Source organism: Mustela erminea, chromosome 5, assembly GCF_009829155.1.
Source record: "Mustela erminea isolate mMusErm1 chromosome 5, mMusErm1.Pri, whole genome shotgun sequence".
Lineage (NCBI taxonomy): Eukaryota > Metazoa > Chordata > Mammalia > Carnivora > Mustelidae > Mustela > Mustela erminea.
The window spans coordinates 94,682,192-94,704,139 of NC_045618.1; the positions used below are offsets into that span (position 1 = coordinate 94,682,192).

Consider the following 21,948-nt stretch of genomic DNA (forward strand, 5'->3'; position numbering starts at 1 on the left):
TTCTCAGTATAATTTGCTCTCTAATTTTAGCATGCAATGATGGTTATTGCTTGCTACAGTTAATTGTTATGTTTGCTTAATCACGGTTTCTCCTTTCTCTCAATTTTTTATGTTTGTCAATTAGAATTCATTTATTAATTTAATTCTTTTATCAGTATAGACTAATAGATTTTTTTTTTCTTATCCGCTACAATCTAATACTGATATCAGTATGAGTTTTGTTACTCAGATTGCTCCAACTTTGGCCGTTTAGAGTTCCTTGTGTCCTTTAGACATGCTTTTTTTTTTTTTTTCTTTTAAAGATTTATTTATTTATTTATTTGACAGAGATCACAAGTAGGCAGAGAGGCAGAGAGAGAAGGAGGGAGAAGCCGGCTCCCGAAAGAGCCCGCATGCGGGGCTTGATCCCAGGACTCTGGGATCTTGACCTGAGCCAAAGGCAGAGGCTTAACCCACTGAGCCACCCTGGCGCCCTGCATTTTTTTTTTTTTTTTTTTTAACACTTCTTAACTTTCTGTCCTTACAAGATATTTTGTGCTCATTTGGTATTTCTCATGTTCCAGCCATGTAATCAACCATTTCTCCAAGGAATCCTTGTAACTTTTATGGAAGAATGGTAATTTGAAACCTGTATCTATGTATTAGTGCTCATTGTTAATGCAGTATCTCAGCCTGAGCTCTCAGTGACATGCTTGAATTATTACTTGAAGAATTAGAATCATGAGCAAATAAAATGGTTGTTATTTTAATTTATGCTGTTTTCAAGTACTTTGTATATAGGAATAGATAGCCAAAATATTCATCTATCGTTTAACCTTTAATAAGTCTTTCTTAAAGAAAAGTTCTATAGGAATATGCTTTATTTTTGTTTTCAAATTATTTGTGACAAAATTTTAAGTATTATTAAGACATGGCAAAGTATTTCTCGTGATCATTTCCTTTTTGATTAAAAATTTTTTCTATCTGGGGCGCCTGGGTGGCTCAGTTGTTAAGTGTCTGCCTTTGGCTCAGGTCACAATCCCAGCGTCCTGGGATCGAGTCCCGCATTGGGCTCCCTGCTTTGCAGGAAGCCTGCTTCTCCCTCTCCAACTTCCCAAACTGCTTGTGTCTCTCTTTCTGTTAAATAAATAAACATTAAAAACAATTTTTTAATTTAAATATAGTTGGCACACAATGTTAAAATAGTTTTAGGTGTACAGCATAGTGATATAAAAAGTTTATATATTATGCTATGCTCACCACAGTGTAGCTACCATACAACATTACTATATCATTGAATGTATTCCCTATGCTGTACCTTTTATTCCTGGGATTTACTCATTCCATAACCGGAAGCCTGTATTTCCCACTTCCCTTCACCTATTTTCTCAACCTCCTTCCCTCTGGCAACCATTATTTTGTCTCTGTATTTATAGGTCTGATTCTGCTTTTTGTTTTCTTGCTTATTCATTGGGCTTTTTTTTTTTTTAGATTTCACATGTGAGTAAAATCCTATGGTATTTGTCTTTCTCTGTCTCACTAATTTCACTTATAATAACCTCTAGGTCTAACCATGTTGTCACAAATGGCATGATTTTGTCCCTTTTTTTGACTGTAATCTTCCATTGTGTATATCTATCTATATATACACACCATGTTTTCCTTATCAATTTGTCTACTGATGGACACTTGGGTTGCTTCCACATCTTGGCTCTTGTAAATAATGCAATAAACATAAGGGTGCATGTATCTTTTAAAACTAGTGTTTTCATTTTCTTTGGGTAAATACATAGTAGTGAAATTATTGGGTCATGTAGTAGTAGTTCTGCTTTAATTTTTTGAGGAAATTCCATGCTGTTTTCCACAGTTGCTTTACCAATTTACATTCCCAGCAACACCGTATAAGGGTTCTTTTTCTCCACATTCTCACCAACACTTGTTATTTCTCATCTTTTTGATTTTAGCCATTCTGACAGGTGTGAGGTGATATCTCATTGTGGTTTTGATTTGCATTTTCCTGATGCTGGTGATGAGTGGTATTGAGCATCTTTTCTTCTCTGTTGGCCATCTGAATATCATCTTTGGAAAAATGTCTCTTCAAGTCCTCTGCTTGGTTTTATTTTTTTTTTTTAAAGATTTTATTTATTTATTTATTAGAGAGAGATCATGTGCACAAGTTAGGGGAGGGAGAGATGGAGAGGGAGAAGCTAATTCCCTGCTGAGCAGGGAACCCAACATGAGGCTCTATTCCAGGATTCTGGGATTATGACCTGAGCTGAAGGCAGCTGCTTAACTTATGGAGCCACCCATGCACCCCTCTGCTCATTTTTTAAATCAGATCTCTTTTTGGTGTTGAATTTTATAAGCTCTTAAATATTTTGGATATTAACCCCTTATCAGATATGTTGTTTGCAGATATCTATCTTCTCTAATTCAGTAGGTTGGCTTTTCATTTCATTGATGGTTTTCATTGTAATGCAGAGCTTTCTTTTAAAATTTATTTTATTGGGGTGCCTAGGTGGCTCAGTGGGTTAAAGCCTCTGCCTTCGGTTCAGGTCATGATCCCAAGGTCCTGGGATCGAGCCCTGCATCAGGCTCTATGCTCAGCAGGAAGCCTACTTCTCTCTCTCTCTTTCTCTCTCTGCCTGCCTCTCTGCCTATTTGTGATTTCTGCCTGCCAAATAAATAAAATCTTTTTTTAAAAAAAGTTATTTTATTTATTTAATTAATTATTTTAAGTAAACTCTTTGCCCAACTTGAAGCTTGAACTCATGACCCCAAGATCAGGAACCACAAGCTCTTCTGGGGCACCTGGGTGACTCAGTCGTTAAGTGTCTGCCTTCGGCTCAGGTCATACTCCCAGGGCCCTGGGATTAAGCCCCGAGTTGGGCTCCCTGCTCCGTGGGAAGCCTGCTTCTCCATTTTCCATTCCCCCTGCTTGTGTTCCCTCTCTTGCTGTCTCTCCCTGTCAAATAAATAAAATATTAAAAAAAAAAAAAAAAAGGGTGACATGCTCTTCTGAGGACTGAGCCAATCAGGCATCTCCAGAAGCTTTTTATTTTGATATAAAAATCATCTCCTTTATACTAGTACATTTTTTCATGATTAAAATCATTCCATTTATAAGGATATAAAAATTATAATTTGTATAAACAAATATAGGCATTTCATTTTATTGATGCTTTTGTTTTTTTTTTGTTGTTGTTGTTGTTTTTTAAAGATTATTTATTTATTTATTTGACAGAGATCACAAGTAGGCAGAGAGGCAGGCAGAGAGAGAGAGAGAGAGAAGAGGAAGCAGGCCTCCTGTTGAGCAGAGAGCTGAAGCAGACCTGAGCTGAAGGCAGAGGCTTTAACCCACTGAGCCACCCAGGTGCCCCTTATTGATGCTTTTGGATGGTTCTGTAGGTGATAAGATCAGCAAAACTGGAAGGGATGAAAAATAAAACTACTAAAAAGCCCTATTTTAGGAAATATAATTAGGCAAAAATTTAAACTGTTAATTACACATTGCTGTACTAGGAGTTCATCGCTAGGTCTCTATTTTCATTCACTGTGCCATCAAGCTCATCCTGCATTAGGCATTTCCACATTTCCAATGCCTGATAGTCTCTGTCCTCAGAACTTGTCATCATTCAGACGTCAACTCAAATATTACCTCTCTAGAGAAACCATCTTTGTTTACTTTACTTAATAGTGACTCCATTTTCCTCCAGAACTCTATAGTATTACTGTGTTTTGGGTTCTTAAATGCATTTATTGTAACAAAAGCTCTCTTTGTTCACTCATTATTCTTGCTTCCCTTCATTGGATATAAACTTTATGAATGTAGCAACTTCATTTGTCTCAGCTGCAAATTTCTAGCCTTTGGAACAATGCTTGACATATACTAGATGCTTATTATTTCTTGAAAGAATGAATCAACAAATCAAATTGAATGTACTCAAGACATTTTGATTTAATCAGCAAGACTACAAATATTTACCTATATGCTAGACTTTGTTCTTCATATTGAAGATGCAGCATTGAGAAATCAAAGGTCCTTTATTCATTGTGCTTAGATTACAGCATGTGTAGGTTAGGAAGGGAGGGGAATTAAGAAATACACAGATAAGCACGTATGTTCTTGAATTATATTTGGAGGCAATAGTTACTTGTGCTGACTCTTCATATAGATATAATCTGGGGATAAATGTTAAGTACTCTTAAGTTTTGTTGTTATTTTGTGTGTTTACCCTTGAAAATTTATTTTAAGTGGCACCTGGGTGGCTCAGTTGTTAGGCGTCTGCCTTTGGCTTGGGTCATAATCCCAGGGTCCTGGGATCGAGCCCTGCATCAGGCTCTCTGCTCAGTGGAATGCCTGCTTCTCCCTCTCTCACCCCCGCTGCTTGTGTTCCCTCTCTCTTGCGGTCTCTTTCTGTCAAATAAAATCTTTAAAAAAAATTATTTTAATACAAACTTTACTCAATATGTAACTTCCATTTTAATATGTGAGAAAATGTATTTGAAAAAGGACTTTGACCTTAAACTAAATTTCACTGAAATTTGCAGGTTTTGGAGGCATTTGCCGGTTCTTTGATTCAGAAGAATGTTTTGATGAGAAGGGATATCCCCAATCTAACAAAATACCAGATAATTTTGGCAAGAGATCAATTTAGGAAAAACCCATCTCCAAATATTGTGGTAGGTATATTTTAATTAATTTTGAAGAGAGGTTAAGTTTTTGTTTAGACCCAAGATAAAATGTAAATAATGATTTTTTGGATATATATTAGCTCATCAAGAATTCAGATATGATTTATATAGTTTATAAAAAGCATGAAAAAGTCTAGCAAAAATATGCTTTAATGCTTTGAATTAAGATAATTTTATCTTCTAACTTTTAATAAAGACTTGGTATTTTAGTTCATTTCTGTTAGTGCCATGAGGGGGGTAGAATATAACTTTTATAACTAGTCTTAACTCTTGATAGTAGAGGCTGGAGGAAGCATCATAGTAAGCTTCTTATTTCCAATGTTCCTAGGAAAAAACAATAGATGGATAGCAACAAACCCATCAAGGTAGGTCCAAAGTCAGAAGAGATGTTCATAAGCAAAAAAGCACTGAGTCATTCTTTGAACTGAGAGATAATGCATCTGCAAAAGAACAGAGGCAATTGAATGAAGGTATGAAGGAGTCAGTGAACAAACCAATGTAGCTGAGGTAAAAGATTAAGAAAGTCAGATATGGTAGATAATCTAGGTTGTAAGTCTAGATTTTATACCGAGAAATGTAGACTTTGTCTTGTAGTATCTAGGGAACCACTAAGGGAACATTTTCTGTAAAATTAGAGTATATTATACTAAACTTTAATAAAGTGTTTTAATTTCTGCTAGTCATTAAATGTTCGTTGAAATTTTAGATATTAAATCTAAACCTTCTGAACTTGATCTTACTGATGAGAGTTTGTATTTTGCAGAGAGGTGGTTTAGGTAATTGCGGTGCCATTTTAGGGCATTTATCACTACCCTGCAGACATTTAAAATGACTATTACTGAAATTAAATGCTACTAAAGATGTGAGGTAGAGAATAATACAGTCTTTATCTTTAATAAAGGAAAATAATTAAAACTTATTCTCAGTGGTCTCTTTTAAAAATTATCCTATCATAGGGCGCCTGGGTGGCTCAGTGGGTTAAAGCCTCTGCTTTTGGCTCAGGTCATGATCCTGGGGTCCCTGGATCGAGCCCCACATCGGGCTCTCTGCACAGCAGGGAGCCCACTTCCCCCTCTCTCTCTGCCTCTCTGTCTACTTGTGATCTCTGTCTGTCAAATAAATAAATAAAATATTAAAAAAATAAAAATAAATAAAAATAAAAATTATTCTATCATATAGTTATACTTGTTGTATGTTCTCATAAAAGGAATACGTAGGGGGAGGTGGGAGGTTGGGGTACCAGGTGGTGGGTATTATAGAGGGCACGGATTGCATGGAGCACTGGGTGTGGTGAAAAAAATAATGAATACTGTTTTTCTGAAAATAAATAAATCAATCAAAAAAAAAAAAAAGGAATACGTAGGGGCACCTGGGTGGCTCAGTTGTTAAGTATCTACCTTCGACTCAGGTCATGATCACAGGGTCCTGAGATCCAGCCCTGCATCCAGCTCCCTGCTTAGCGGGAAACCTGCTTCTCCCTCTTCCTCTGCCCCTGGTTGTGTTCCCTCTCTCACTGTCTCTCTCTTTTCGATAAATAAATAAAATCTAAAAAAAAAAAAAAAACTGTATTTCGTTGAGAATAGTGGTTAAAAGCACAAGGACCCTGAGCCAGATTTCATGGGTTCAAATACTGGCTTTACAGCTTTCTCGTGTATAAAATGGGCAAAACCATAGAATCTACCTCCCAGGTATTAGGATTAAGTGAATTTGTGTAAGTAATGTGCTTAGAACAGTGTCTGGTCCTAGGACAGTGTCAAAATGTTATTGATGTTAAATGTTAGTGTTAAACTGTCTAATTAAATTTTGTTCTGGTGCCAGTAACATTTATGAGCATAGGCCATTATGTGACTTATTTTCCATTGTATCCCAAATATCTATCTCTGTGCTTGATCTGTAGTAGGTACTTGTTAAATAGTTTTGAAAGTAAAAAGGAATCTATATATACTGCTAGTAATTTACCTAGAAAGAGAAAAAATATATGACAAGTATTTCTCTCCATCACTTATTCTCTTTAAAATGTAAATTTTGTATTGAATTAAAAAATAAAATTAAAGAGGGACAAATTATATATGGAAAATACACTGGCACTATGTCCTATGACATTCAGTAGGTGGACATTCAATAGAGTGACAAGTTTCACACAGAACATGTATCTTTAGTTCTTCCTCTGGTTAAATTCAATATGTGCTTTTTTTTTCCTAGGGAATACAACAAGGCATAATTGAGGGAGAGTTTGCTATTTGTATTAGTTTATATCATGGTTATGAATTATTGCAGCAAATGGGAATGAGGTCATTATATTTCTTCCTTTGTGGAATTATGGATGGAACTAAAGGTAAATTATATGAAATTATTTAAAGGAGTAATGACATATTATTATTTTGGTTAAACATGTGTTGAACAGTTTGGGTTACTTAAAGATGCTTTATTTTAACAAGGAATAAAGTAAGGGTGCCCGGCTGACTTAGTCAGTATTGTGTTGCTCTTGATCTTGGGATCATGAATTTGAGCCCTCCTTTGGGCCTAGAGATTATTTAAAAAAACAAAAACAAACAGAACAATTTCAAAAACAACAAAAAGCTAATAAATAATTATGTAAAAAATGATTATGCCTTTTTGGCTTTGCTGAATTGGTGATAAAAAGCAAGTAATTCATTAATACAAATGTGAATGTGGAGCTGGAAATAGTTGATGGCTTTCATGTTTGAATTAGAAAAGTTTGTATTTATTGCTAAAGTGTAATTTCTTTTTAATAAATAATTTTGATTAATTTTGCCATTATATTTATTAATTTGGAAAATCTTTTCCTAATTTCTGAAGGAATGACTCGGACAAAAAATGAACTTGGCCGAAATGAGGACTTCATGAAACTCTATAATCATCTAGAGTGCATGTTTGCACATACACGTGGTACTTCAGCAAATGGCTTTTCTACTATACAAAAAGGTGTGGTTTTTCTTTTAAAATTTTATATTATTTCTCTTTATCAGATTGATTTTGAAATTTTGCTCCATCGAGCCATGTATCTATCATTACTTCTTTCTATAGCAACAGGGCTGTTAAATGCTTAAAGATTTTATTCTTTAAGTTACGATAAAGATATATTCCAAATTTGTAAACTTTAAATATATACTAAATGTTAATAGTAGTTGGTACTATTAATGAAAATTCTCAGAACTACCAAAAACTGATTTATAACTTAACTAAATACATACTTTTCCCTTCTACTTTGCTGCTCATTTCATTTGGATTCTCTTTCAGAATGAAATTACAGTAAAAATTCAGGGGTGCTTGGGTGGCTTAGTCAGTTGAGCATCTTATTCTTGATTTCCGTTTAGGTCATGATCTCAGGATTGTAGGATTGAACCCCATGCTGGGCTTCATACTCAGTGGAGAATCTGCTGGAGATTCTCTCCCTTACTCTCTCTCTTTCTACCCCCAAAATAAGTAAATAGTTAAGTCTCTAAAGAAAAATTCAAAGTTTATTTTATGGTAGGGCTTATGTGCTACTTACTTAAATGAATAGAAAAAATGTTAAATCTATTTTGAAGATTTTATTTATTTGAGAGAAAAAGAGCATGAGCATGATTTGGGGGAGAAGCAGACCCCCCACTGAGCAGAGAGCCAACCAGTCCTTGTTCCCAGGACCCTGAGATCATGATCTGAGCCAAAGGCAAATGCTTAACTGACTGAGCCACCCAGGCATCCCAACAAATCCATTTTTTTTTTTTTTTTAAGATTTTGTTTATTTATTTGACAGAGAGAGAGATCCCAAGTGGGCAGAGAGGCAGGCAGGTCGGGGGCGGGGGAGGGGAAGCAGGCTTCCTGCTAAGCAGAGAGCCCCATGCAGGGCTTGATCCCAGGACCCTGAGATCATGACCTTAGCAGAAGGCAGAGGCTTAACCCACTGAGCCACCCAGGTGCCCCCAACAAATCTATTTTGAAAAGGATAGTTAAAATACATTAATGTAATTGAATGGGAAATATGTAACAATTTTTTGGTATTTTTTTGTTGTTGTAGGAGATAAAGATAAAAAATTTTTTTATAGTCATCCAAAGTTAAAGAAATTAGAAGAAGTTGTAGTTGAACACTTCAAGTCATGGAATGGTAAGTCATGTTTGTAGCTTCAAGTCAAGACAAAGCTACTGAAAGAGCTTTGTGGTCACACTTTATGGAGAAGATAGGCTTTTAATTACTCTGGATAATAAACCTAAAAAGGAAGCTTTAATAAATTTTGGGAGAGTGGGACAAGGGAAATGGTCAAAAAGCTAAGACTAAAGTAGTCCATGAAAAAGAAAATGAAGTCTGGGAAAATAGAAGGCAAGCAGACAGTAAAGCAATATATAATATAATGGTGGGGAAAAGTAAAATGGGTAAGGAGATACTCATGGAGGAGTGCTATTTTACATAGGGTATTAGGGAAAGCCTGTCTATAGGGTGATGTTTGAGCTGTTACTTGATGGAAGTGAGGGAGCAAGACTTGTGGATTTTTAGGGGTTGATCATACCAGGCAGAGAGAATAGAAGATTCAAAGTCCCTGAGGCAGTGGGGTGTTTGATATGATTAAGGATCGGTAAACAAACAATGCCACTGAAGTAGTATAATGAGGGTAAGATTGGTTTAGGCGAAGTTTGAAGAGGTAGCCAGGGACCAGATCATATATGGCTTATAGGCCAAGTCAAGACTTTGGTTTTTATTCTATATATGTTTATGCTTTGTGAAATCATTATAGGGACATTTAGAGCAGTAGAGTGATGTTATCTGACTTACATTTTTAAAAGATCACTCTGGTAGATTTTGCCGAGTGTCAACATTAGCCACTTAGGAGCCTATAGTCATAGTTTAAGAATATAACAGTTGATGGTAGCTTGTACCAAGAAAGTAGTAGTGGAGATGCTAAGTGATTATAGATTCTAGAGATATTTTGAATTTGGAGCCAACAGTATTTGCTGATAGATTAGACATAGGATATGAAGGAAAAAAAAGAAACCTATGAGTGTGTGTGTGTGTTTTGAATAATTACATGAACCAAGAAAAAATTAAGAACAGCATACAGAAGAAAGAGCAAACAGATTTAGATGCTTTTAATAGATCTGGGTGGAGATGTGTAAGCATTGAACAAGTGAATCTGGATCTCAGAAGAATGGTCTTGGCTTTTTTTTGCCTTTTTTTTTTTAATCGGAGAGAGAGAGAGTGAGAAAGTGAGCACCAAGCAGGGGGAGTGGCAGACAGAAGGAGAAGCAGGCTCCCCACTAAGAAAGAAGCCTGATGCGGGACTTGATCCCAGGACCTAAGTATCATGACCTGAGTGAAATGCAGCCGCTTAATTGGCTGAGCCACCGAGGTGTCCCCAGGCTATTTTTAATCTCTTCACATATATATGAATAAATTTTGAAATCACAGCATAAAGATAGTATTTAAAGTTTCAGGAATGGTTATGATCACATTACCAGGAATACAGTTTAGAGATGAGAGGACCCAGAATGTAGTCCTGAAGAATACCAACATTTACAGTTTAGAGGAGGGGTACGTGGCTGGCTTAATTGGCTGAGCATGAACTCTTGGTCTTGGGGTTGTGAGTTTAAGCCCTACATTGGGTGTAGGGGTTACTTAAAAATAAAATCTAAAAAAAAAAAAAAAGAAGAAGAAGAAGAGGAAAAATCCACCAAAGAGGTTAAGAAAGATGGATAAGTGAATGGCAGAGAAGCTTCGGAAAGAGACTATTTCAGTAGGAAGGAGTGGACTGGGTTAGATTCTGCTGAGATGTGCAGTAAAATGAACTAAAAAGTGATTATCGATTTGGCAATATGAAGTTATTGAGACTTTGGTAGAGGACCTTCAGTAGAATGGAGGTAGAAAGGCAGGCTGTAGCCAGTTGAAGGTGATAGGGTTTGCATTGAAAGTAGCAGTTGGTCAGGAGTTGGTCAGATGCAGAGGCTTGATAATTCAAGGGAGGTTTATCTAGAATAATTTTTGCAACAGCTCTTGCTCTTTCCTTAGGTATTGTGAATCAACTTTACATATATTAAGTCATTTAATTTGTAGGGTTATGAAGACTAAATGAGTTAATATGTAAAATGCTTAGTGCAGTCCCTGGCATGCACATAAAGATTAATTAATAGATATCATAGGAAAGCTTAAAAATAAAACATACAAAAAACCCATACAACTTTCAGTTATTAACCAATTGCTATGTGTAATTGGTGTGTGCAATTATTAACCAATTGCTATGGGCAAGTCCATATACTTTATATTCCATTCATTTTAGATACGAAGAAATTAAAGCTTATTAGGATTAACTGTCATGGTTACACATCCCCAGAGAGTTAAGTGGCCCACCTTCAAAGATCATGTTCTTGTGTATTTTGTTGCCTCCCAAGCACAGAGACCTTGAGATCAGCTTTGTGATTGACTATAGGAGGTATTCTATAGTTATCCTTGGAGAATTTGAAAATATCACAGGTTCAGGGGCAGAATCCCATGGCCTGGATTGAGAGTGCTTTTAGTGGACAAAAAGAAAAGGAAATATTTATGAAATTAGTGGGAGCACTACAGTTCTGGGATTCTGACTTAGAAGGTAAAGGGGAATAACTGGCATCATGCATGAATTGGACTGGTTAAAAATGACTCAGGTAATTGTGATTTGATTTGTTTAGGATTTTATTATGACAGCCAATGAGACATAGGAAGCTAAGAGTATTAAAATTACTAGGAGGAAAACCAGCACAGTTTTAAGATATCTGAAATTACTTTTTTTGAAACAAATTCATTCGTTTAAGTTTCAGGGTTGTCTTGAAATAATTCTTGGGCATATGCTTTAACAAAAAGTTGTAATTGAAGTATTTTTTGGTTTTATAGCTCAAAACACCTCTGAAAAGAAATGTGATGAGACCAGGGTTATGATCTTCTCTTCGTTTCGAGATAGTGTTCAAGAAATTGCAGAAATGCTTTTACAGCATCAGCCAGTCATTAGAGTGATGACTTTTGTTGGCCATGCCTCAGGGAAAAGCGTGAAGGGATTTACCCAGAAGGAGCAACTGGAGGTAATTACTTTTGGAGATGATGAAGACTAAAATAAAATTGATTTTAGCTTTGTACGTATGCCTCTTTTGTTTTAACTCATTGCTCAATCAGCTACTTCTTAAAAATAATTTTATAGTAGACATAAAAATAAACATAGGCATATTTTGAAAGATCAAAGAGTGCTTTGTGGTTTTGAGACTTTTTTCAAGTAAGGTAATCTACAGTGGTTAAGCAGAATGGCTCTGAAATCATACTACTTAGATTGGAATCCGGCCCTACCACTTAAAAGTTTCTTTACTTCTTGTGCCTCATTTTTCCTTATCTGTAAATATAGTTCTTGTAGTTGTTGTGAGCATTAAATGAAATCATAGAGCCTTCAGTAAATGTTTACATTTTTTTAAGTCATATTTCTTATATATTCTAAAGAAATAATGACCTTATTTCTTTTTTCTATTTTTTAAAAATCTGAATTTAAAAATGTCATTGGTGGGCTGCCTGAGTGGCTCCATTGGTTAAGTGTCTGATTCTTGATCTCACTTCAGGTATCAATTTCAGGGTCCTGAGTTCAAGCTCTGCATTGGGCACCATGCTGGGTGTGGAGCAAAAATGAAAGAAAGAAACATGTAAAAATATGGCCAGTTGTTAAAATATGGCCAGTTGTTAAGCTTCTGACTCTTGATTTTGGTTCCGATTATGGTCTCAGAATCATGAGATTGAGCTCTATATCAGGTTTTGTGCTGGGCATGGAGTGTCTCTTTCCCTCTACCACTGTGTCCACTCCCCTCAACCCCACGTGCGCTCTCTTAGAAAAAAAGAAAAAAAAATTATTCATTTATGCTCTGAATAAGAGTCATAAGTTTTCTAAGGGCTGTATTTTGTGTGTGTGTGTGTGGAAATTTTAGACTTGATTTTTTTAAACTGTATACAAGTTTTTGAAGATTAGCTGTAGTCTACATTTGAATGGTCACTGACAATTAGGTGTGTCTTTAATATCTAATTACTTTTGACAGATCTTGATTTTGTAAACATTAGTAAGAAGAATCCTCCTGTTATTTAAGTGTCTTTTATACCAGTCCTCATTGCACTTAGAAGAGTCTGTTTAAGCTGACTGTATCTGGTGAGGACAGTCTAAGAGGTCTTCCTGGGTCAGCAAAAGAATACCTTTAACCATCTCAAACCTGATTATATGTATTTTAAAAGGTTCGGATATCTAGCAGGTTATTATTACTACTTCTAACATTTATATTTAAATGAAAAATGAAGTGGATTTTTGTCTGGGGTGTTAAGCATTTTGAGATACTAATAGTACCCCAGCCTAATCTCTGGCCAGTTTTGATATTACCTAAAATCATTTTTTCCTGAGTTTGTCAGGTACCATAAGAAACCTTATTGATTTTATATTGACTTTGTCCTTTCCTCACTTATATCAATAATATTTTTATGTAGGCCAGAGTAACAACCCTTTTTATTATTCCTGCAATAATTGCTTTCCTTAGAGGAGTTTTATTCTAAAATAAACTTTTGTGGAAATAGTTGTACTTACATTATTCTCTTATTTAGAAAAAGGGAGGAAGTAGGGGCCAGATCCTTTAGAACTTTATAAGTCATTTCCATTTTTTATAAAAAAAAAAAGTTCTTCTTTAAATTTCGGTTAACATAGAGTGTGATAGTAGTTTCACATTATAGTGATTCAACACTTCCATACAACACCCAGTGCTTGTCACACAAGTGTCTTTCTTAATCCCCATCACTAACTTTAGCTATCCCCCTACCTGCCTCCCCTCTGGTAACCATGTCTTCTCTATAGTTAAGAGTCTGTTTCTTGGTTTGCCTCTCCCTCTTTTTTTTCCCCCCTTTGGTAATTTTTGTTTTGTTTTTGAAAGATTTAATTAATTTATTTATTTGAGAGAGAGTGAGAGCATGCTGGGGGAGGGAGAAGGATAAGCAGAATCCTCAGAATCCTCACTGAGCATGGATCCCAATGTAGGGGTCAGTCTGAGGACCCTGAGATCATGACCTGAGCCCAAATCAAGAGTCAGACATTAATCGACTAAACCACCCAGGCACTCCTCATTTTTGTTTCTTAAATTCCACATATGAGTGAAATCATAGTGGTACATGTCTTTCTCTGACTGATTTATTTCACATAGCATAATACTCTTTAGCTCCATCCATGTCCATACAAATGGAAAGATTTCATTCTCTTTTATGGATGACTAATATTCCATTGTGTGTATATATGACCTCTTATTTATCCATTTGTCAGTCAATAGACACTTGGGCTGTTTCCATAATTTGGTTATTATAGTTAATGTGCTATAAACATAAGGATACATGTATCCCTTTGAATTAGTGTTATTGTATTCTTTGGGTAAATACCTAGCAGTACAATTGCTGGATCATAGGGTAGTTCTATTTTTAACTTTTTGAGGAACCTCCATACCGTTTTCCACAGTGGCTATACCAATTTGCATTACCACCAGCAGTGCACCAGTGTTCCTTTTTTTCCCCATCCTGGTCAGTAACTGTTGTCTCTTGTGTTGTTGACTTTAGCCATTCTGACAGTTGTAAGGTGGTGTCTCATTGTAGTTTTGATTTGTATTTTCTTTTTTTTTTTTTTTAAATATTTTATTTATTTGACAGAACGAGAGACATAAGCAGACAGAGCAGCAGAGGGAGAGAGAGAAGCAGGCTCCCCACTGAGCATGGAGCCCCATGTGGGGCTTGATCCCAGGACACTGGGATGATGACCTGAGCCGAACGCAATCACTTAACTAACTAACCCACCCAGGCACCCCTGATTTGTATTTTTCTGATGGTCAGTGATGTTGAGCATCTTTTCAAGTATCTGTTAGCCATTTTGATGTCTTCTTTTGACATGTCTATTCATGCCCATTTTTAAATTGGGTTGTTCATTTTTTGGATGTTGAGTTTTCCGTTTCTTATGTATTTTGGGTATTAACCGTTTATCACACCTGTCATTTGAAAATACCTTCCCTTATTCTGTAGGTTGCCTTTTAGTTTTGTTGATTGTTTCCTTTGCTATGTAGAAGCTTTTTATTTTGATGTAGTCCCAATAGTTTATTTTTGCTTTTATTTCCCTTGCCTCAGAAGAAGTTGCTATAGCCAGTGTCAAAGAGGGATACTGCCTATATTCTCCTCTTGATTTCAGACCCATTTTGAATTTGTTTTTCTGTGTGGTATAAAAAGTGGTCCAGTTTTCCCAAAATTTGTTGAAAAGATTGTCTTTTTCCTTTTGGATATTCTTTACTGCTTTGTCAAATATTAATTGACCATATAGTTGTGGGCTTATTTCTGGGTTTTCTATTCTGTTCCACTGATCTCTTTTCTGTTTCTGTGCCAGTACCATACTGTTTTGATCATTACAACTTGGTAATATAACTTGAAGTACAGAATTGTGATACCTCCAACTTTACTTTTCTTTTTCAAGATTGCTTTGGCTATTCAGGATCTTTTGTTCTTCCATACAGATTGTAGGGTTGTTCGTTTTAGCCCTGTGAAAAATGCTGTTGGTATTTTTATAGGGATTGCATTAAATGTATAGATTGCTTTGGGTAGTATTGACATTTTAACAATCTTTGTTCTTCTAATCCAAGAGCATGGAATTTTTTCTATTTCTTTGTGTCAGCTTCAGTTTATTTCATCAGCATTTTATAGTTTTCAGAGTACAGGTCGTCTTTTCACCTCTTTTGTTAGATCTATCCTTAGGTATCTTATGGTTTTTGCTGCAATTGTAAATGGGACTGATTCCTTAATTTCTCTTTTTGCTGCTTCATTACTGGTGTATGGAAATGCAACAGATTTCTGTATATTGATTTTGTATTCTACAACTTTGCTGAAATTATTTATCAGTTCTAGCAGTTTTTTAGTGCAGGCTTTGGCATTTCTGTATAGAATAAATATTCTTTGCAAGTAGTTTAAGTTTGACTTCTTCCTTGCCAATTTGGATGCCTTTTATTTATTTATTTTTTAAAGATTTTGTTTATTTATTTGTCAGAGAGAGAGCAAGCGAGAGCGAGCACAGGCAGACAGAGTGGAAGGCAGAGTCAGAGTCAGAGGGCTCTGCAAGGAGCCCGATGTGGGACTCAATCCCAGGACGCTGGGATCATGACCTGAGCCGAAGGCAGCTGCTTAACCAACTGAGCCACCCAGGCATCCCGCCTTTTATTTTTTGTTGTTGTTGTTAGACATCTGATTTGTGAGGCTAGTATGTTAAATAACAGAGGCAAAAGTGGACATCCCTGTTTGTTCCTGACCATAGAGGAAAAGCTCTCAATTTTTCCCCATTCAGGATAATATTAGCTGTGGGGTTTTCATAGATGGCATTTGTTATGTTGATGTATATTTCCTCTAAACCTATGTCGTTGAGGGTTTTTATCATCAATGGGTGCTGTACTTTGTCTCTTTTGTCAAATCCTTTTCTGCATCTATTGAAAGGATCATATGGTTCTTATCCTTTCTTTCACTAATATGTATCATTTGATTGATTTGCAAATATTGAAACACCCTTGCAACCCATGAATAAATCCCACTTGGTCATGGTTAATGATTATTATTATTTTTTTAAGGTTTTTATTTATTTATTTGACAAACAGAGATTACAAGTAGGCAGAGAGGCAGGCCAAGAGAGAGAGGGGGAAGGAGGCTCTCCACTGGGCAGAGAGCCTGAACTGAAGGCAGAGGCTTTAACCCACTGAGCCACCCAGGCACCCTGGTTAATGATTATTTTTAATGTGTATTTGGATCTGGTTTGCTAATATTTTATCGAGAATTTTTGCATCCATGTTCATCAGGGATATTGACCTGTTGTTCTCTTTTTAGTGGTCTTTAGTTTTAGTATCAGTGTAATGCTGGCCTCATAAAATGAATTTGCAAGTTTTCCTTCCTTTTCTGTATTTTGGAATAGTTTCAGAAGAATAGGTATTCACTCTTCTTTAAATGTTTGCTAGAATTTGCCTGTTAAGTCATCTGGTCCTGAACTTTTGTATCTTGGGAGACTTTTTTTTTTTCTCCAAGATTTATTTATTTATTTATTTATTTTTAAAGATTTTATTTATTTATTTGACATACAGAGATCACAAGTAGACAGAGAGACAGTCAGAGAGAGAGGAGGAAGCAGGCTCCCTCCTGAACAGAGAGCCCGATGTGGGGCTCAATCCCAGGACCCTGGGATCATGACCTGAGCTTAAGGCAGAGGCTGAGGCACCCAGGCGCCCCAAGATTTATTTATTTGACAGAGAGAGAGAGAGAGAGAGACAGGGAGAGAGGGAACACAGGCGGGGGAGTAGGAGTGGGAGAAGCAGGCTCACGAAGCAGGGAACCTGATGTGGGGCTTGATCCCAGGACCCTGAGTCAAAGGCAGATGCTTAACGCCTGAGGAACCTAGGCGCCCCATCTGCAGAGATTTTTGAATACTGATTCCGTTTCTTTGCTGGTTATCAGTCTGTTCAAGTTTTCTCTTTCTTCCTGTTCCAGTTTTGGGTATTTGATATTTTTTTAGGAATTTATCTATTTCTTCCAAGTTGTCCAATTTGTTGGCATATAGTTTTGCATAATACTATCTTTACTATACTATATTTGTATTTCTGTGGTGTTGGTCATTATTGCTCCTCTTCTATTCATGATTTATTTGGGTCCTTTCTCTTTTCTTTTTGATAAGTGTGACTAGAGCTTTATTACTTTTATTGATTTTTTTTTTTTTTTTTTTAAAGATTTTATTTATTTATTTGACAGAGAGAGATCACAGTAGACAGGCAGGCAGAGAGAGAGAGAGGGAAGCAGGCTCCCCGCCGAGCAGAGAGCCCGATATGGGACTCGATCCCAGGATCCCGAGATCATGACCCGAGCCGAAGGCAGCGGCTCAACCCACTGAGCCACCCAGGCGCCCATACTTTTATTGATTTTTTTTTCCCAGAGAACCAGCTCCTGGTTCCTTCGATCTATTCTATTATTTTATCTGTTTGTGTGGTTGTTGTTGTTGTTTTAATTTCTATATCATTTATTTGTGCTCTAATCTTTATTATTTCATTCCTCCTACTGGTAGGCTTCTTTTGTTCTTTTTCTAGCTCCTTTAGGTGTAAGATTGGGTTGTTCATATGAGATTTTTTTCTTGTATTGCTATGTACTTTCCTCTTATGACTGCTTTTGCTGCATCCTGTAGATTTTGACCATTCATTGTGTCAATTTCATTTGTTTCCATGTATTTTTTTTTTAATTTCTTTGATTTCCTCTTCATTGTTTAGTAGCAAGTTGTTTAACTTCCATATATTTGTGGTCTTTCCAAATTTTTTCTTGTGATTAACTTCTGGTTTTATAACATTGTGGTCAGAAAAGTTTCATTGTATGATTTTAATCATTTTGTATTTGTTGAGGTCTCTTTTTTTTTTTTTTAAGAATTTATTTATTTGAGAGAGAAAAAGAGTGTGGGAGAGAGAGCATGAATGGTGTTGGGGAGGGGCAGAGAGAGAGAGAAACAGACTCCCTACCGAGCAGGGAGCCCATGTGGGTCTCAGTCCCAGGACTCTGGGATCATGACCTGAGGCAAAGGCAGATGTCCAGCCAGCTGAGCCACCTGGGTGCTCCTGTTTGAGGCCTCTTTTGTGATCTATTATGTGATCTGTTCTGGAGAATATTCCATATACACTTGAAAAGAATGTGTGTTCTGCTGTTTAAGGATAGAATGTTCTGAAAATATTTGTTAATTCCATCTGGTCCAGTGTGTCATTCATAGCTACTTCCTTTTTTATGTTATGTTTAGATGATCTGTCTGGTGATGTAAGTGGGGTGTTTTCATTTTAATAACTTTGGCTTGTATTATGAGTGAGATGGGAAAAGAAGCCCTTGGAGAGTGTGAAGCAGAGTAGGGTCATGACCCTAAAATAGTTTATATTTTATTTTTTTAAAGGTTTTATTTATTTTTTGAGAGAGACATACACAGTGAGAGAGGGAACACAAGCAGGGGAGTGGGAGAGGCAGAAGCAGGCTTCCCACTGAGCAGGGTACCTGATGTGGGGCTCAATCCCAGGACCCTGGGATCATGACCTCAGCCAAAGACAGACCCTTAACAACTGAGGCACCCAGCTGCCCCTCTATTTATATTTTAATAAAAATCACACCAGTTGTTGTCTTAATAAAATATACAGGACCTGGAGTGCAAACAGAAGACCTATTAGAAGTCTTATTATCAAGCTAAGTCTCATGGTGGCTTAGACTAGAGTGGTAGCAGGGAAAGTTATGAGAATTCGTTGGGTTCTGGATATATTTTGAAGGTCAAGCTGAGGGGATTTTTTTTGGCAAATTAACTCAGGGTATGAGATTGAGAAGTGTGAAGGATAACTCCAGGAATTTGTCCTGAAAAACAGGAAAGACCTACTGTTAATGAAGATAGATAAGACTTCAAGAAAAGCAGGCTTTGGAGAGAAATATCAGGTGTTTGGTTCTGGATGAGTTAACTTTGGTATGTCTATGAGATTAGTGTTTTTCTGAATATGAAAATTGATGAAGGATTAGTTTATTTCCCCCTTAGTATGTCACAGATACTTTTGAACATTACAATAATGAATTAATTTTAAAAAAGTAAAATCAATGAAAACAATGTTCATGGCCAAATTTTTTATTATTAAAGCCAACAAACATAGTATTGCTCTGTCATTTCTAAACACCTACTCTTGGGGTGCCTAGATGGCTTAGTCGTTAAGTGTCTGCCTTCAGCTCAGATCATGATCCCGGGATCCTGGGATCAAGCCCCACGTCTGGCACAGTGGGGAACCTGCTTCTCCCTCTCCCATTTACCCTGCTTATGTTCTCTCTCTTGCTGTCTCTCTCTTTCAAATAAATAAATAAAATTAAAAAAAACTAACAAAATAAACACCTACTCTTAAGTTTATATTTATGTTATTGTGGGCTAGTAATAAACAGTTTGTGAACCAAACCAATAATAGTTTGTGAACTATAGTTTGAGCAGCATTGTTTTATTTTTTTAATTTTTTAAATTTTATCTTTTAAAGGTTTTTGTTTATGTGAGAGAAAGAGAGAGAGAGAGAGAGAGCAGGAGCAGTGGGGAGGGGTAAAGGAAGAGGGAGCAGACTCCCTGCTCAGCAGGGAACAAGATGCCAGACTTGATCCCAGGACCTGTGGTTTATGATCAGAGCCGAGGGCAGATGCTTTACCAACTGAGCCATCCAGTGCCCCTGAGTAGCATTGTTTTAAAAGTAGAGATGTTGAATAAACAATCAAATATATGTCTTGAAGTTTATTAACATGTGTACCTTATGTTATACATGGGAGATATGCAGGGGAAAATGAGTAATTTCCTAAGGTGGTTTAGAATTGACTTAAATACCATATTAATAGGGAAAGGAGAGGAGGAACATAGGCTTCATAGGAGAGATATTTGGGAAAGATGAATGGGGCCTGAGAAGAACAGAAGGGAGGTGTGATAGTTTGTAACCAAGTTTGTCTGGCTGTAGTGATGGCTTTTAGTCTCCTCTCCTATGATGAGTCGATTTTTTCTGGTTAATGAAAATCCCGGGGAGCGGATTTATGACAATTGAGTTCCTTCTGTTTTTGGACAGATAAAGGGAGAGGAATCTTCTCCCTGCTTTTGCTGTTTTTCAAGTGTCTACAGCTCAAAATAATATATCAAAGCAGCATATTTTGGGGCAGCATGCCCTAAACTCCCACAGTCATATTTTCGGATGGCATTATTTTGCTGCCCTTCACTGGAATGGCAGTATAGAAGGTAAGATAGGAATTTAGGAGTAATAAAATTTTCACTTTAGATAGACCTAACAATAAATTAGGTCTAGGATATGATTAGCAAGCTGTAATTGCTCTGGGCTCTTTATCTGCCCATAGCCTTTTAGTGACACTTAAATAATATCTTGGGTTTCTAATTTATGTGTGAACTTAACAAACGTTTTTGGCATCACAACCATTATGAAAGCAAAGGCATTAGGACTGCCCTTTGCATTTTACCACAGTCTGTTTTGGTTTATATTGCCATTTTGGTACTTCTTTTCCATTTCCATAGTATCCTGGGTTCTGATTTCACCATTTTTGGGTGAGTGGAAAAAGTATGCTTTGATCTACAAGTCTCTTACATTTGTCTTTGGTTATTTTAAAATCACTTTTATTTTAGGTTGTGAAACAATTTCGTAGTGGTGGTTATAACACATTGGTTTCTACTTGTGTTGGTGAAGAAGGTTTGGATATAGGAGAAGTTGATCTTATAATATGTTTTGATGCCCAGAAGAGCCCAATTCGTCTTGTACAACGAATGGGTAGAACTGGCCGCAAACGTCAAGGCAGAATAGTTGTTATCCTTGCCGAAGGACGAGAAGAACGTGTAAGTAGACTTGTAGAAATGAGATTTGATCATTGAAATTTGAGAAATATAGTTTAAGGTAACTATTGGTCTGTTAACATTTGAAGACCCAAAAATGTGTAGGAAATTATGGTTGATTTTTTTTTTCCCCCTACTTTTTAGAAGATTGTGTATTCTTCTCTTGTAGTTAGGAGAATTTTTAACTAGATTCTGTTTTCTAATTTTTATCCATATAAAAGAACACATTTTTCTACGTTAGTATTAATTTAGGGATACTTAGATACAAAAATCAATATGTATTATTATTTTTTTAAATCTTTGAGACATCTTTAGCTCCTTTTTTTTTTTTTTTTTTAAGATTTTATTTATTTAAGAGAGAGCCAGAGAGAGCACGAGTTGGGGGACAGGGAGAGGGAGGAGCAGGCTCCCCGCTGAGCAGGAAACCCTAGGAGTGAGGTGGAGGCTGGGAGGAGGCTCAATCCCAAGACCCCAGCCAGGATCAGGACCTGAGCTGAAGGCAGACGCATAACCTACTGAGCCACCCAGGTTCCCCTCAATATCGATTTTGTTTTAGTATTTCCCTATGCTTCTAAGGGCTGTTTTCTGTTTTTAGTTTAGTTTTTTCTTCTGTTTTTAAATATAGTGAACTGAGAATGGATTTTACATTCTGCCTAAACTAATCAACCAACCAACAGCAATATGTGCTAGAGATATTATGTGGCCTGGAAAATCTAAAGTATTTACTTTCTGGCCCTTTATGGAGAAGTTTGTTGATGCCTGTACAAAATGATAAGAAACTTAAATTATATTCACACTTGGCTGCAATCTTGAGTGACAGACCTTCCTGGAATATGATGTTATACCTAATATTATTTTGTTTGTTACACTAAAATTATTAACTAAC

At 36.4% G+C, this 21,948-nt stretch overlaps 1 protein-coding gene across 2 annotated transcripts in view; it reads left to right on the top strand.

Moving 5' to 3' along the window:
- FANCM (FA complementation group M) overlaps nucleotides 1-21,948 on the top strand; it is a 66,768-nt gene that overhangs the window by 8,432 nt on the left and 36,388 nt on the right. For both annotated transcript variants that reach the window (XM_032344125.1, XM_032344126.1), the window contains exons 5-10: nucleotides 4,531-4,662; nucleotides 6,877-7,009; nucleotides 7,495-7,620; nucleotides 8,696-8,782; nucleotides 11,534-11,718; nucleotides 20,859-21,065. In XM_032344125.1, coding sequence (XP_032200016.1) covers nucleotides 4,531-4,662; nucleotides 6,877-7,009; nucleotides 7,495-7,620; nucleotides 8,696-8,782; nucleotides 11,534-11,718; nucleotides 20,859-21,065 — 870 coding nt within the window. The remainder of the gene's footprint in view (nucleotides 1-4,530; nucleotides 4,663-6,876; nucleotides 7,010-7,494; nucleotides 7,621-8,695; nucleotides 8,783-11,533; nucleotides 11,719-20,858; nucleotides 21,066-21,948) is intronic.